This window comes from Phodopus roborovskii, unplaced genomic scaffold, assembly GCF_943737965.1.
Source record: "Phodopus roborovskii unplaced genomic scaffold, PHOROB, whole genome shotgun sequence".
Taxonomy (NCBI): Eukaryota; Metazoa; Chordata; class Mammalia; order Rodentia; family Cricetidae; genus Phodopus; species Phodopus roborovskii.
The window spans coordinates 527,810-541,252 of NW_026126597.1; the positions used below are offsets into that span (position 1 = coordinate 527,810).

At 56.3% G+C, this 13,443-nt stretch overlaps 2 protein-coding genes across 2 annotated transcripts in view; one reads left to right on the plus strand and one right to left on the minus strand.

Moving 5' to 3' along the window:
• Window positions 1-3,840, plus strand: part of Stab1 (stabilin 1) — a 27,131-nt gene extending 23,291 nt beyond the window's left edge. Inside the window, exons 54-69 of the mRNA XM_051204772.1 lie at window positions 73-129; window positions 220-418; window positions 724-873; window positions 949-1,053; window positions 1,190-1,297; window positions 1,382-1,575; window positions 1,681-1,825; window positions 1,909-2,042; window positions 2,129-2,294; window positions 2,385-2,494; window positions 2,590-2,709; window positions 2,783-2,932; window positions 3,009-3,113; window positions 3,199-3,345; window positions 3,428-3,544; window positions 3,639-3,840. Coding sequence (XP_051060729.1) covers window positions 73-129; window positions 220-418; window positions 724-873; window positions 949-1,053; window positions 1,190-1,297; window positions 1,382-1,575; window positions 1,681-1,825; window positions 1,909-2,042; window positions 2,129-2,294; window positions 2,385-2,494; window positions 2,590-2,709; window positions 2,783-2,932; window positions 3,009-3,113; window positions 3,199-3,345; window positions 3,428-3,544; window positions 3,639-3,695 — 2,064 coding nt within the window. The 3' untranslated portion in view covers window positions 3,696-3,840. The remainder of the gene's footprint in view (window positions 1-72; window positions 130-219; window positions 419-723; window positions 874-948; window positions 1,054-1,189; window positions 1,298-1,381; window positions 1,576-1,680; window positions 1,826-1,908; window positions 2,043-2,128; window positions 2,295-2,384; window positions 2,495-2,589; window positions 2,710-2,782; window positions 2,933-3,008; window positions 3,114-3,198; window positions 3,346-3,427; window positions 3,545-3,638) is intronic.
• Nt5dc2 (5'-nucleotidase domain containing 2) lies at window positions 3,727-11,529 on the minus strand. Its single transcript, XM_051204774.1, has 13 exons — window positions 11,278-11,529; window positions 7,711-7,895; window positions 7,512-7,586; window positions 7,266-7,321; window positions 7,072-7,165; window positions 6,701-6,890; window positions 6,514-6,616; window positions 6,324-6,425; window positions 6,032-6,113; window positions 4,538-4,624; window positions 4,312-4,452; window positions 4,149-4,213; window positions 3,727-4,072 (listed from the first exon to the last, which is right to left on the minus strand). The coding sequence occupies exons 1-13, from the start codon at window positions 11,495-11,497 to the stop codon at window positions 3,811-3,813; spliced, it is 1,662 nt and encodes a 553-aa protein (XP_051060731.1). The 5' UTR covers window positions 11,498-11,529; the 3' UTR covers window positions 3,727-3,810.
• Window positions 11,530-13,443: the final 1,914 nt, after the last annotated feature.

A 13,443-nucleotide genomic window follows, 5' to 3' on the forward strand; every position in this document is an offset into this window, starting at 1 on the left:
CAGGGGCCCAGCCCACCTGTCCTATCCTGTCCATCCCCCTGACTCTGCAGTGTTGGCCTCCATCCCCTCCAGAAGACTTGCAGCGTCTGTGGGCTGGAGCCACCCTGTCCTCAGGGCTCACAGGAGCAGGTAAGGGGCTGGAGGCTGAGTAGAGAGTTGGGATAGGGCCAAAGTGCCATCAAGCTCAGGCTGGCTGTGGCCTGACTCTTTTTGATCCAGGGCGTCCGCAGGGCCTGCTGGCGTGATTACTCCAAGTTCTGGGCATCTCCGCTGCACTCCCTGACTGTACGGAGTGGTGCCTGGTTGCAGCCTAGTTTTTGGAACCACCAACGTTTGGCGAGGGGCTGCCACCGCAGCTGTGTCACTGCTGTCTGGAAGCCCAGCTGCTGCCCTGGTCACTATGGCATTGACTGCCAAGGTAAGCATTCTGAGAGTTACAGACCAGCTCCAAGATGGCAAAAGGCAAAACTCTGGCCATTGCCTTTAAGAAAGGATTTTGGGGTGCTCTAGGGTGGGGGAGTGTGCTTAAGAAGTGTGTGGGGTGTACAGAAGAGTCATACCTGGCATGGAGTTCTGTAGAGCCTGGGTTTGGGGGGATCTCAGTGGTCTTGGAGAGCCTTGGCTGGCACTCAGTAGGAGGACAGATGGCTGAGTCTGGAAGCAAGTGTGTGGGCATTGTCCTGAGAGCCTCTGGTCCCATTCCACTTCTACACTATTCCCTAGCTTGCCCTGGTGGCTCCAGAAGCCCCTGCAATGCCCACGGTGTGTGCCTGGATGGCATGAGTGGCAGTGGGCAGTGTAGCTGCCGTTCGGGTTTTGCTGGGATAGCCTGTGAACTCTGTGCCCCAGGTGCCTTTGGACCCCAGTGCCAAGGTAAGTCTGCCCTGTCCCCCATTCTATCCTGCTCCACTTCCTTTGACCTGCGTGTCAACCTGTCCTCCTCCCCAGCTTGCCGCTGTACCCCACATGGACACTGTGATGAAGGCCTTGGGGGCTCCGGCTCCTGCTTCTGTGAGGAAGGCTGGACTGGGCCTCGCTGTGAAGTGCAGCTGGGTGAGTAGCCCTTGAGCTTGTGAGCCTGCACGCTCCAGCTACACATTCAGATGGAGGGCCCCAAGGTGGATGGGAGGGGCAGTTGCTAGGGAGGGCAGCTACTGACCTGGTCATACGGGATGGGTTCTGGGGACAGAGTTGCAGCCTGTGTGTAGCCCACCCTGTGCGCCTGAGGCCATGTGCCGTGCGGACAACAGCTGTGAGTGCAGCCTGGGCTACGAAGGGGATGGCCGTGTGTGCACAGGTAAGAAGAAGGCCGTGGCTTGCAGGGAGGAAGCCCTGGACCCACTCCAGCCATGCAGCTCAGCCCCTCCTTCCTTGTCCCCAGTGGCAGATCTGTGCCAGAAGGGGCATGGTGGTTGCAGCCAGCATGCCAACTGCAGCCAGGTGGGGACAGCGGTCACCTGTACCTGTCTGCCTGACTATGAGGGTGATGGCTGGAGTTGCCGAGCTCGTAACCCCTGCCTGGATGGCCACCGTGGAGGCTGCAGTGAACATGCTGACTGCCTCAACACTGGCCCGGTAAGCAGGTGCCTGGAGTTGAGCAGTCTGGGTGCAGAAGCCCCACAGGTCCACTCTCGCCATCTCCGTGAGACACGAAACATCCACTACTCTTTCTGCCCACAGAACACACGGCACTGTAAATGCCATGCAGGCTACGTGGGTGATGGGATGCAGTGTCTGATGGAGCTTGAACCACCTGTGGACCGATGCACGGGCGAGTCATCACCCTGCCACACAGATGCTTTATGCACTGACCTACACTTCCAGGGTATGCTTCCTTACTCACCCCTAGTCATGGCATTACCCCAGGTTACTGTCCTATTGACCACATAGCCTCCCTTCTTCCTGCAGAAAAACGGGCTGGTGTCTTCCACATCCAGGCCACCAGTGGCCCTTATGGCTTGACCTTCTCAGAGGCCAAGAAAGCATGTGAGGACCAGGGAGCAGTCCTTGCTTCACTCCCTCAACTCTCTGCTGCCCAGCAGGTGGACAGGGCTCAGGGGTAGGAGCTAAGCCTAGGAAAGCCCATTGAGTTGGGCTTTGGTCTCAGCATCTCCTCCTACCCCTACAGCTGGGCTTTCACATCTGCTTCATGGGTTGGTTGGCCAATGGCTCTGCTGCCCATCCAGTTGTCTTCCCAGCGGCAGACTGTGGCGATAATCGTGTAGGTGTAATTAGCCTTGGGGTCCGTGAGAACCTTTTGGAACGCTGGGATGCCTACTGCTACCGTGTGCAAGGTATGTCCACTGCACAGACCCCTGCCCACCCCCACACCCCCTGGTCTCTCCCCCAGTAAGCCTCTCTAAGCTGACCTGCCTTCCCTGTAGATGTGGCTTGCCGTTGCCGGCTCGGTTTTGTGGGTGATGGGATCAGCACATGCAACGGGAAGCTGCTTGACGTCCTGGCCGCCACCGCTAACTTCTCCACTTTCTATGGGGTGTGCAGGGGGTCTAGCCTTGGAAGTGGGGATGTAGGCAGTTGGGATCCCCAAGGAGGAAGCTTGCCCACAGCCCCATCTCCTCACCTTCCCAGATGTTGCTGGGCTATGCCAATGCCACCCAGCGAGGTCTGGATTTCCTGGACTTCTTGGATGATGAGCACTCCTACAAGACCCTCTTTGTTCCTGTCAACGAAGGCTTTGTGGACAACATGGTAACAACAGGGGCTTGGGTATACTTTGTTCTCTCTGGCAGGCCCAATCCAACAGATCTTACTCTGCTCATAGACGCTGAGTGGCCCAGACCTAGAACTCCATGCTTCCAATGCCACCTTTCTGAGTGCCAATGCCAGTCAGGGGACATTACTTCCTGCCCACTCGGGTCTTAGTCTCTTCATAAGTGATGTAGGCCCTGACAACAGTTCTAGGACTCCTCTGGTGAGTCTGGGCTTCCTGAGATCCTCCTGGTTCAACCCTTGTTTACCTGCTGGGCTTGACTGCAGTTTCTCCATAGGCCCCCGGGGCAGTTATGGTTAGCCACGTCATTGTGTGGGATATCATAGCTTTCAATGGCATTATCCATGCTCTGGCCAGACCCCTGCTCATGCCGCCTCAGTCCGTGAGTCTGTGGAAGGGGGAGATGGAGCCTTAAGAGTAAGGGGATGCCTCTAGCCTGGTCCTTGACACCCCCTTTTTGCTTACAGAGGCCAGTGCTGGGACCTGAGCCTCAACCTGTGGCACTAAGCATGGGGGTTGTGGTAGCTTCCGGAACACTGCTGGGACTGGTAGCTGGAGCTCTCTATCTGCGTGCCCGAGGCAAGCCCACAGGCTTCAGCTTCTCTGCCTTCCAGGTAGAGGGGTTGGGGGTACATGGGGCAGGGTCCTTCTGTCTTGTTGTGGAAGGGGGCTTTCCAGTCATAACCCCTCTTCTAGGCAGAAGATAATGCTGATGATGACTTCTCCCCATGGCAAGAAGGGACCAGTCCAACCCTGGTTTCTGTCCCCAACCCTGTCTTCGGCAGCAATGATGCCTTTTGTGACCCCTTTGATGTGAGTGTGGGGTATGAAGTGTGGCTGGAGTGGGGGTAGTGGGGACAGGCCCTGGGCTTAGCCTTTCTTAGCCGCCCCCTGCCCATCTCTGTAGGGTTCACTCTTAGAGGAAGACTTCCCAGATACCCAGAGGATTCTCAGGGTCACATGATGGTGTGGAATGGAAGCAGAGGCACAAGGAAGACGGAGACGGCTTTTATTGCTTGTCAGGGTGGCTGGGGCTGCAAAGATGGAGGGTCTGTCTGTCCAGGACAATAAAGGTGCCCTCATCGGATGTGGGCCATGTCACCGAGAAAGGGTGTCTTCATGCAGCCAGTGCAGAGCTGGTCCATCCAGAGGGGCGCCTCATGCTGCAGGGGCGTGCGGCGCGGGTAAAAAGTGAAGTCCACGCGGTAGTTGAGCAGACAGCTGAGGGAGGCCATGTAGAGGTCGGAGAAACGCACGAGGCGCCTGGAGAAGTAGGTGGGGTTGTGGAAGGTGCGGAAGATGCTTCCAAACTGAGCATTGAATAGGGCCTTGGTGATGCATCTGGGGAGAGACACGACGCATGTCAGTGTGCAGAGGAAAGGCGGGGGCACACTCCCCATCGTGGCTCTCTGCTCACCTCAGTTCTTGCCGCTCCTTCATCCAGGTAGCCAGCACCTGTCGTGACTCTGCATCTTGATAAGTCTGGGGTACACAATGTGGGGGTGGGTGGGTGAACATGCATCTAGGAGATACAGCCCCAACTCCGATTTATCAGTCCCCCCACCCCCCACTGTCCCTACCTGCATGCGTTCGAGCAGCCCAGTGAGCGCCTGCTGCCAGGTCAACGAGTGCATGTACTGTTCTGTGTTGATGATGCGGATCTCACGCTCCAGCTCAGGGATGATGGCTCCTGTGCGCCAGCCATGCCTAAGCATGAGATCCTGGAGGAGGGGATGGGAGGTAGACCTCAGCACCAGCTGGAAGTGCTTCTTCTCTCCCCTCCCGGGGGAAAGCCCTACCCCTCACCGCCAGGTCACTGTAGAGGTGGTCACCGAAGTAGAGCACACGCGGCCCACGCCATTCTGTCAGACGAAGAAAGTCAAACAGGTTTCCCTGGGGAGTAGAGGACACTGCTGAGCCAACTGTGCTCCCCTTGGCTATGGGAGCCAGGCTTTGTCCTTCACCAGTCCTCCCAACTCTCCAGAGGCAGCCAAAGCCAGCCGGATGCTGGGCTGCCCTTTCCCGTGGCCTCCCTGCTCTCTGGCCCTTACTACTGCCCCCCTCCAATAGGAAAGGGGGGGGTCCTGCCTGCAGCAGAACATCTCCTGTAGGAATAGATTGGCCCTCATTCAACGGTCTTTTCTAGTGACCTTTCATCCACCCAGACAAGGGCATGAATCCCTGTTTGTGAGAAACAAACCACAAGGAGGGCCCTAGGCCCTACAGCAGAGGTTCTTGAAGTTCTTGTGAACCTCCCAAGTCTCCACCCACAGGACCCTATGGACCAATCACAGAGCTTACTGGCAGGCCATGTGCTTCTGTGCTCCAAAGCCAAGGAAAGATAACATCAAAGCACAGACATAACTAGGGGGTTGTGGACACTTCGGGGCCGGGGCTGGGGAGCTGAGTTTGGAGGGACAGGGGGACAGCCAGCAAAGCACAGTTCCTGCAGTGGCTCGCACCAGTGAGCCACAGAGAGACAGTAATTAGGGGTGAAGGGGAGCTGTAGAATGGGACTGAGAAGCCAGATGAGGGGGGCAGTCGAAGGGCAATGAAGGATGTGGCCCCTAGATCAAGAATCTCAAGGGGCAGATGAGGGACAGAGGGCAAAGAAAGACTTGGGGAGAGGCTCCTGAGAACTACACATGGTCTACTACAATGGCAGGCCTGAGAGCTGCCAAGAAAGTCACCTCCCCACAGAGTGCTGCCAGCCTGGCGGGAAGACAAGAGCAGAGGGCTGGAGACGGGCACACCAAGGCAAGATGCTGAACAGCAGCCTGCCAGCTGAGCCGAGGCATCGTGATGGCCAAGCGTGGGCTCCCCAGCTCACCTAAGATTCTAGCCTGGGCCACCAATGCCCCAAATCTGGTCTCTCTTCCCAGTCATCACACTGGAAACTGGGATGGGGTATTGGGGTGGCTCAATTCATAAGCTGTCTCCACAGGCCTACCTCAGGACCCCAACCAGGCTGGTTTTGTCTGTAGCAGTGTTTAGTGCCAATTCTTCCCAGTGACCATGGTACATTCTAAGTCTTTTGTACCATGACTAACATGGGACATTCGAAAGGATAGCGAGGCCTGGAGGCGATGAGGCCAGGGCTGCCAGGCTATTGGGTAGATCTAGAATCCAAACCCAAACAGTGCAACCAAAGGCCAAGCTTTCCTCTAATGTCACCCAGGTTTGCTTCCTGAGAGCCCTCCCTGGAGCTGCTGGCTCTAGCTCCACAGTGCCAGCCAGCCTTGTCTGGGCTGGGAGGCTGCTCCTGCATAGTCCAGGGCCGCTGCCCCAAATAGTCCTCACCTGCCGGTAGATCTTGCCCTTTTCTAGGCGAGTGATCCGGTCCCAGTGGAGGGAGCCCTTCTCATCAAGCTTTCGAAAAGGCCTGGGTGAAGAGGAGAGAGCCACAGACTAGGTACCTGTCCCCTCATCCCTGTAAAGGCCCACCCATTCAAGCAGGGCCAGCAAGGGGGCAGCTCCATCTAAGCACAGAGATACGGAGTCCGGGCCAGTCAGGACTTGTGCCTGAGTCTCCTCATGGGAGTGGGGCCTCCATGCTCCTCCCACAACCCCACAGTCCCTGCTATGCCCATACTTGCGCCGGTCCGTGAAAAAGTTGGGCTTGTCTGCCTGGACAATGACCACATCGAAGAGTTGGCGCCAATCAGGACCCACCATGTGCCGCATGCCTTTGTCCCTGTGCAGAGGCAGCACTGGCTATAGGGGGTCTGAGTGCTGTACTGAGCCACCACCCCCACACCCTTCCACAGTGGGCCCGGACTCACACAAAGCTAAAAGGACTGTTGGTGATGAGGAACAGCTGTTTCCCATGGGCTACCAGGCGGCTCAGGACTGCAAATGTTTCATCCCCTCTCAGGATGTATTTTTCTGAAAGGGAAGATGGGTCTGCCAGGGCCAGTTCTGTGACTCTCTGCTCCGCCTGGCTCAGTAAGGGCTACTGTCCACTCTTACCCATGTCTTGTTCAATCCACTGGTACATAAGGCCCTTCACATGAACGTCCCGGATGGCATCCGTCACATCCTTGTAGAGATGAACTTGGTCAAACTCCAGGCCATTGCCCAGAAAGTAATCGACCACACAGGACAGCAGTGCCATCTCCGGTAGTGAGAAGATATCCATAAACTGCTTGATGGAAGGGCCCTGGGGAGGGAGGGAGGCCAGCTCTCAGCCACTACTCCAAGTACTAGAGACCAAGGGACCTGCTGCAGGGCACTGGCAGGCACTGTGGCACTACCGGCCACTGCTCACAGGGTGCCAGTACCAGCATCAAGATCCCTGGTCTGGGTGGGCTGCTTTGGGCAACAGCAGGTTGAGTGGGTACCTTGCCATAGAAGCCGCTCATCTGGTATAGTGGGATGTGCTGGGTGCCACCGTATAGGTCAATAACTTCATCATCTGGCACGGGCTGGAGGCCCCTGAGTTGGGGGTAAATGGGGGACACATGCCCTCAGCCTGAGCCCAGGTGATAGTACAGGAGAGAGACAAGGGTAGATTTAGGGTAGACTCAACACTAACCTGTAGGCTGTTCCCAGTTGTACATAATGAAAAGCATCAATTTTCATCAGAAGGCTCTGGAAGCATGCAGGGGGCAGGGCCAGGGGTGAGAAGGTAGGTTTTTGTCACTGGCCCCAAGCCAACTTCTCCCTAGTGCCTCTGCAACAAAACCTCTACAGAAGCTACTAAGGCCAGGGCGGTCTGATAAGAGGAGTAAGCTGGCCCTGGATACATCAAGTCAGGGGCAGTCAGCATCTAGCCACTCACCTTCTGAATGTCATAGTGTAGGCCACGGATGGCAAAACTGGGGTCATAGTCGTACTTCCGAATTCCCTCGGGGTACTGTTGGACAAAAAGCCAGTAGCAGTGCCTGCCCTAAGCTCAGGGTACCACGGGAACCCCAAGACTCAGTCTGGAGTGTGGGCCAAGCTGGGTCCCGCTGGCTTCTAGGGCTTGGCAGCCTTACCTTGTAGTGCTCTATCAGGATGTCCCGGGCAGCATTGAAGATCTCAGGGTGCAGGGCATCTGCATACTGGGCCAGCGTATAGTCATAGTCAAAGCCATAGACTTCAACGTCACGCAGGCTGATCTCATTGTTGGCATAGATGGCTGCCGGGTTTAGAAGGCTGCAGACCTCAGGGGGCAGAAGGTCTACAGAGAAGGATATGCAAGAGGACAGTACCACCATGTGGTCACAGTTATGGCAAATGGCCCAAGTCCTTTGTGGTCCCCAGCCCCATGTGCCCTACAAGAAACTGAGGCTCAGAGGGAAAGCTTGTGCTAAGAGAGGGCAGAGCTAACAATGGGCTAGTCTGCTCTCTTCTGGTCATGGTCACAAACTCCCTTTCTATGTTAAAGTATCATCTGCAGTGCTCCATAGATATTGAACTCCTTGCCTCTTCCAGGCCGGCTACGAGGCTCTACCAGACACAGACGTGTGGAAACCCATGCAGCATGCCTCAGAACTGTCATACCCCTTACTCAACTTGTCCAGGAGCACCACTGGCCACTAGCCTTACCTTCCACTTTCTTGGGGTTACCTGCCAGGGGCAGTATGCAGGGACTGAGGGCTCCTCCCACAGGCTGCTGGCTCCATTCTGACCAAACTGGGAGCCAAGGCCATGAACGCTGCTTTTCCACTTTGCCCAGAGATGGATGGGGTTGGAGCCCAAGAATATTAGAGGGTTGGGGAACCCTCAAGGTTGCCTACTTGGAACACCTGCCATAGCCCTGGGGAATAAGGCCCCTCTAATTGGATTTCAACTGCCTGCCAGACCACATAATGACATTCCCTGGCTGAAGCCAGGGAACATTGCTAATTACCACAGGCAGGCTGTAAGATGTCCTGTTTTGGCATTCTACCCAGCTTGGTCTCTTTTGGTGACAGTCACAGCCTCTAAAGAGTCACAGAGAAGGCTAAGCCTGGCACTATGTCAGAAAGTGGAGTCCCAGGCTCATCTGCCTTGTCTTCCCCATTTGGAAAGTGGGTAAGGTGAATGGAGAAAAAGGACACAATGTGATTAGGACATGGGATGCGAACCAGGCGAGATTAGGCCTTCCCTCTCGTGTCTGTGAATTCAAGAATGTTAACTTAGCCCCGAGCTTGTCACTTTGAAAGGGGGAATAAACCAGAACCAGCCTACTTTGTGTAGCATTTCTGCTCTGTACCCACACAATACACAGGAGCAAATGTGTGATGTGCCCAAGCTAGAAGCCCTGTCCTGGGTCTCGCTTGGTCAGTTCTGCAGTTGCAGAAGAGGAAGAGGCGGGACCAGGTATGCTGGGCAGAGTCCAAATCTCCAGGGAGCCTGTCAGCCACAGCAATGCTGATCACAAAGCACAGCACTGCCTCTACAGTGTGCAGAGAGGTTCCTGTGCTGTGCAGACACCCGGTCTACGTGCCGAGCTGTTGCCTCAGACGAGGCCCCTTTGGAACACATTCCTTTTAGTGTCAAGTGAAGAGTGTAGGAGTTGGGAACAGGTGTGGCTAATTCCTCTGGTGGCCGGCAGCCAGGTGAGAGCAGTTGTTCTGTCCTGAAGATCCAAGGGCAGATGGAGCTCTTTAACTGCGACACTCGGACGGTCTCCCTAACTACTTCTGAGACAGCTCTTACCTGGTATCACTAGGACCCTGGGCCCCAGCTGCACACATAGCTGGTTACTTCCACAAGCCTACATTCCTGGATGTCAACTTCGTTTATGACTTGCCTTAGCATCCAGAAAAACCCCTGGGATGGGAAGCACAGTTGTGGTGTTTGCGGACTCCAGCTTGCGTCCTGACTATGTCCATGCCTCACCCCTGCTTTAAAGGGTCTTCTCAGGGGATACAGACCTTCCTGGGAGCAGTAGGATGGGGGAGCAATTCACAGGGCCTAAGGTTACCCACCTCATTTCTAGACCAAGGAAATCACAGTTCTGAGAGGTTGGTGTACAGAGGTCCACTTCCTTCTACAGGAGATACGCTGAGTAGGTAGGCTAGGTGAGGACGCACCACGACCCAGCAGCAGCCCACTGTCCCCTATCCTTTCTTCAGGTTCTAGGGCTCTAGTCTAGTAGTCTCAGGACCACTTGTGAGTCTTATGGCCCGTCGCATTCCCTCTTCCAATCTTGTGAAGTAGCCATGCTTCTGTGCCCACTGTCCAGAGAACTGAACTCCAGACTACCCAGCCCCAGGCAACTAAGTTCAGGCTGCCTCACCTGCTTCAACCTCTCTTGTTTTCCTAGCCTTGTAGTCAAATGAGACCAAGCAGTGACGGCATGATCCCCCACTGTGAGAAAACCCAGGCTGGTGAGGTGGTCAGGGTTCAGAGGCACGAAGCCATCTCACCTGGGCATGTTAGTGGAAGTGACCCCACATAGAGAACTCAGGGGCTCTAAAAGGAACTGAAGACACAGGATAGGAAAGTAGCACCCCCAACACCTCCAAGACAGGCCACTCGGAGGGGCTTCTCTAGATGCAGAAGAAAGATGTTTGTAATACTGCTCACCCTGCAGTATTCCCAATCCTGAAGGGCAACCACTCTTTAGAGGCCCTAAATATTCTGACTGTGGCTTGTCAAGAGGTAAACTCTGGCCAATCTCCACACAGCCAGAGTGGAAACCCCTGCATAGTCACAGTTGGAATCTCCCGGACAGAGCCACTCTGTCTTCCCAGACAATGCAAACCACATCACCTCTGGGGTTTCCTCCAGAAGCTCCCTTGCCCCTGCTTGGCCTTGTTCTTTCTGAGTCATCACCATAATCCTGAGACAGGAGACCGAGGGCACTGAGGGTCTCAAGAGGTTGTGAGGCCGAAGGCCACCCTGCTGGGCAGCGATAGGGCCACAGCCCAGACCACATCTATCTGCTGCAGAGACAGGGCCCCACTAGACCCACCCAGAAAATGGACAGATGTTCAGCACTCAGAGCTCCTGTCTCATCAGCCCATTCCAGAGAGAGAAAGGGGAAGGGGAGGGGAAGTACCCTGTGCAGCTCTGGCTCATACTACAGCTAGCTACATCCTGGGATTGCAGGGGGCTACAGGAACTTTCTATGCCTCCAACGCCCACACTGAACTTGTTCAGAGTGCTATCGACGGCCAGAGACAAGCCAAGAGGTGCCTGCAATGTCCGGACGGTGTCGCCTTACACCGGGCCGTCGATGAGGAACGTGCAGTCTTTGTCCACACACTGTAACTAAAAGCCAGTGGAGAAGAAGGGACTGAGGTTTCCACCGCCGCTGCCCAAAGACTGGACCCTGGAGCCAGACCCAGGGCCGCGTGCGCGGCGGGCGCCCCAGGCATTCCAAGCTCCCGCAGCCAGAAAACAAAACCACTCGCCCCGGGAGTCGAGGTCCTCTGCAGAGGCACCTCGTATCGACCTTCTGGAGGCTTTTCAAAAACGCCATCTGGCCCTCAGGTTTTGGGACCTTGGCGAGCCACATCGGGGGCTTGCAGTAAGCTGGACCCGGGACGGCTGGGGACGGTGCCCCGACCGTCGGTCGGGCGCCACTAGGCTGACACCCTCCCGCGCACTGCCCTCCCGGCGTCACCCACCGTGCACCAGCCTCCGCATGTCCTGGTAACGAGCCCACAAGTGCGCGCTGAGATCCGCGCTGTCTGCGGGCGCCGAGCGTGGGGTGCTGGGGCAGTGGGCTCCGGGACCTGGCGGGCCGCAGCCAGGACAGGAGGGTGAGGACGAGGCAGCCCGCGGTCCGCCGTGGCCTCCGCACAGCAGCCAGCGCCGAGCTACCGCCCGCAGTCCCGCACCCGCCATGCCCCCTGAGCGCTGCCCCCGCCGCCCTCCGCCCGCACGCTCGCCCGCCGGCCCGCAGCCCTCCGACTGCCCGCCCGCCACCGTGGCCGCGTGCTTCTCAGGACGGCCGACCAATGGGCGAAGCTCGTGGAGCCCATCCGGCCAATGGGCGCACCACTCGGCCCGGGGGGCGGGAAGTCCCGGACGGGGCGGGGCGGGGCGGGCCCCGACCCCCTCCTCCTAGTCCCCAGCTCGGCTCAGGGGCTCTGCGCCCCCCTTTGGTCATCAGGGTGGCAATGGCGGCACCTTCCTCCCTTGGACGGGAAGTCGTAGGGTTTTAGAGCCCGCGTATCAGAGAGGCCCTGGACGGCCGGAGGAGCAAGAGCGGCTAGAGTGCGCCAGTGCACAGCTCCACCTTCATCCCACGGTCTTTCTGTCCCTCCCCTCAGTCCCGGGTTCCCCCGACCCTCCTCCAGACAAGACCTCTTGCCCCAGAGCCCTGCGCCCCCTGCCCGGTTTCTGACCTACTGCCCGTCGGACTGCATGCCCGACTGGAGCTAGGGCCGCTTTATTCACCTAACGTACAAAGAGCTATTTCTGCTTGCAGTGACAGTCTCAAGCTGGGTGAGACCACTTAGCCTGCAGGGCAGCTGATGTTTTGCAAAGGCAGCCTTTTCTTTGTGTTATTGTCTGGAAACCAACACGGGTGACGGATTTCACTAGGAGCCTATGTACTGGGCATAGTAGTGAGTGCCTGTGGCCAAGATTATTGCAGCCACCTGGTTCCGGTAAATGGATTTGCCGAACAGTGCAGGCCCCCAATTGAAACACCATGGCCTGTTCAAGCGCTGTCTCAGTGAAATTCTTTCCCGCTTGAAATCACTCCACTCACTTCTGTTTTCTTAGCCTGCAGGTGTATACCAAGAGAGATTTGATCCAGTTGGCCTTGTTGGTGATGAGCTGCCCAACTGAGCACACGATGGCTGTTGGGTTTAAAGTGGAGTGTAATGTGTACATTTGTAACTCTCCTGAGCTGGGTACTGGTAGTTATGGATGCCAAAGGGTGGGTTCATGGGTGACTGAGCCCTTTAGGTCCCAGTGACCAAGGTGGGTTGTGGAGCCTTGGTCACATGTGACTCTCTTCCAGGTAGATGGATGCTGTACACTTTCCAATCCTCAGAACAAGTGCAGGGGGCTCGAGGGTTCGCTGTGTGTGGCTTCTTTCTGGCCTGCCCTCCAGGGCTGGTGTACAGGACATACAAGGCTGCTCTTAGTGTGTTTATCCAGGACCCTTTCCTGGATCCCACAATCTGTCGTTTAATTCTTAGATTGTCTATCCTCACAGCATCACAGAAAGGCTCCATTTTACAAGGGTGCCGATGGGGTGTGGTCTGACGACAAAGTCACACTTTTTACCATGGTCTCTTCTGCAACTATCGGGTTGTGATGCATAAAAACGCACCTATAAGTACCCGAATAAAGGTAATTTCCCATTCATCATAGACTTATGTTAATTTTAGACTAGTTTGCCATGGACAATCATACTTTTTGTTTTGATATTGATAAAGTTCAGTTTTCAAAAGTGCATATCGAATTTTGTTATTTTAGAAGCCAAGTCCAACAAGTCACATCCCAGAAATAAAAGGAAGGCGTCACGTAACTGCATTTCAGATTGTTTTCTACATAGAGGGTCGCCGCTTCGCCCAGAGTATTACAAAAAAAGATGGCGATGGCGGAGTAGGGGGCGCGGCAAGCAACTCAGAGCCCCGGCAGCTGAGGCAGGTGGGGCGGGCCACGCCACGTTGGAGACCCCGCCCCCTCAGGTCGCCCCGCCTCCAGGGCCTAGGCGCCTGCGCAGGCTGCCTCAGGCCGGCTCAGGCTCACAGAGCACGCGTGCCCCAGCCGCACTCTGATTGGAGCGTCTGAGCGTCCCGCCACACTCTGATTGGCGAAGCCGACCACGCTTG

Excerpts from the sequence above, each read along its gene's own strand:
- Nt5dc2 (XM_051204774.1), bottom strand. The coding sequence starts at position 11,497 with ATGGCGGGTGCGGGACTGCGGGCGGTAGCTCGGCGCTGGCTGCTGTGC. Across the intron at positions 6,114-6,323 it reads TTTTTCACGGACCGGCGCAA|GCCTTTTCGAAAGCTTGATG; the intron begins GTATGGGCATAG and ends CTCTTCACCCAG. Across the intron at positions 4,453-4,537 it reads ACCTCTACAGTGACCTGGCG|GATCTCATGCTTAGGCATGG; the intron begins GTGAGGGGTAGG and ends CCCCTCCTCCAG.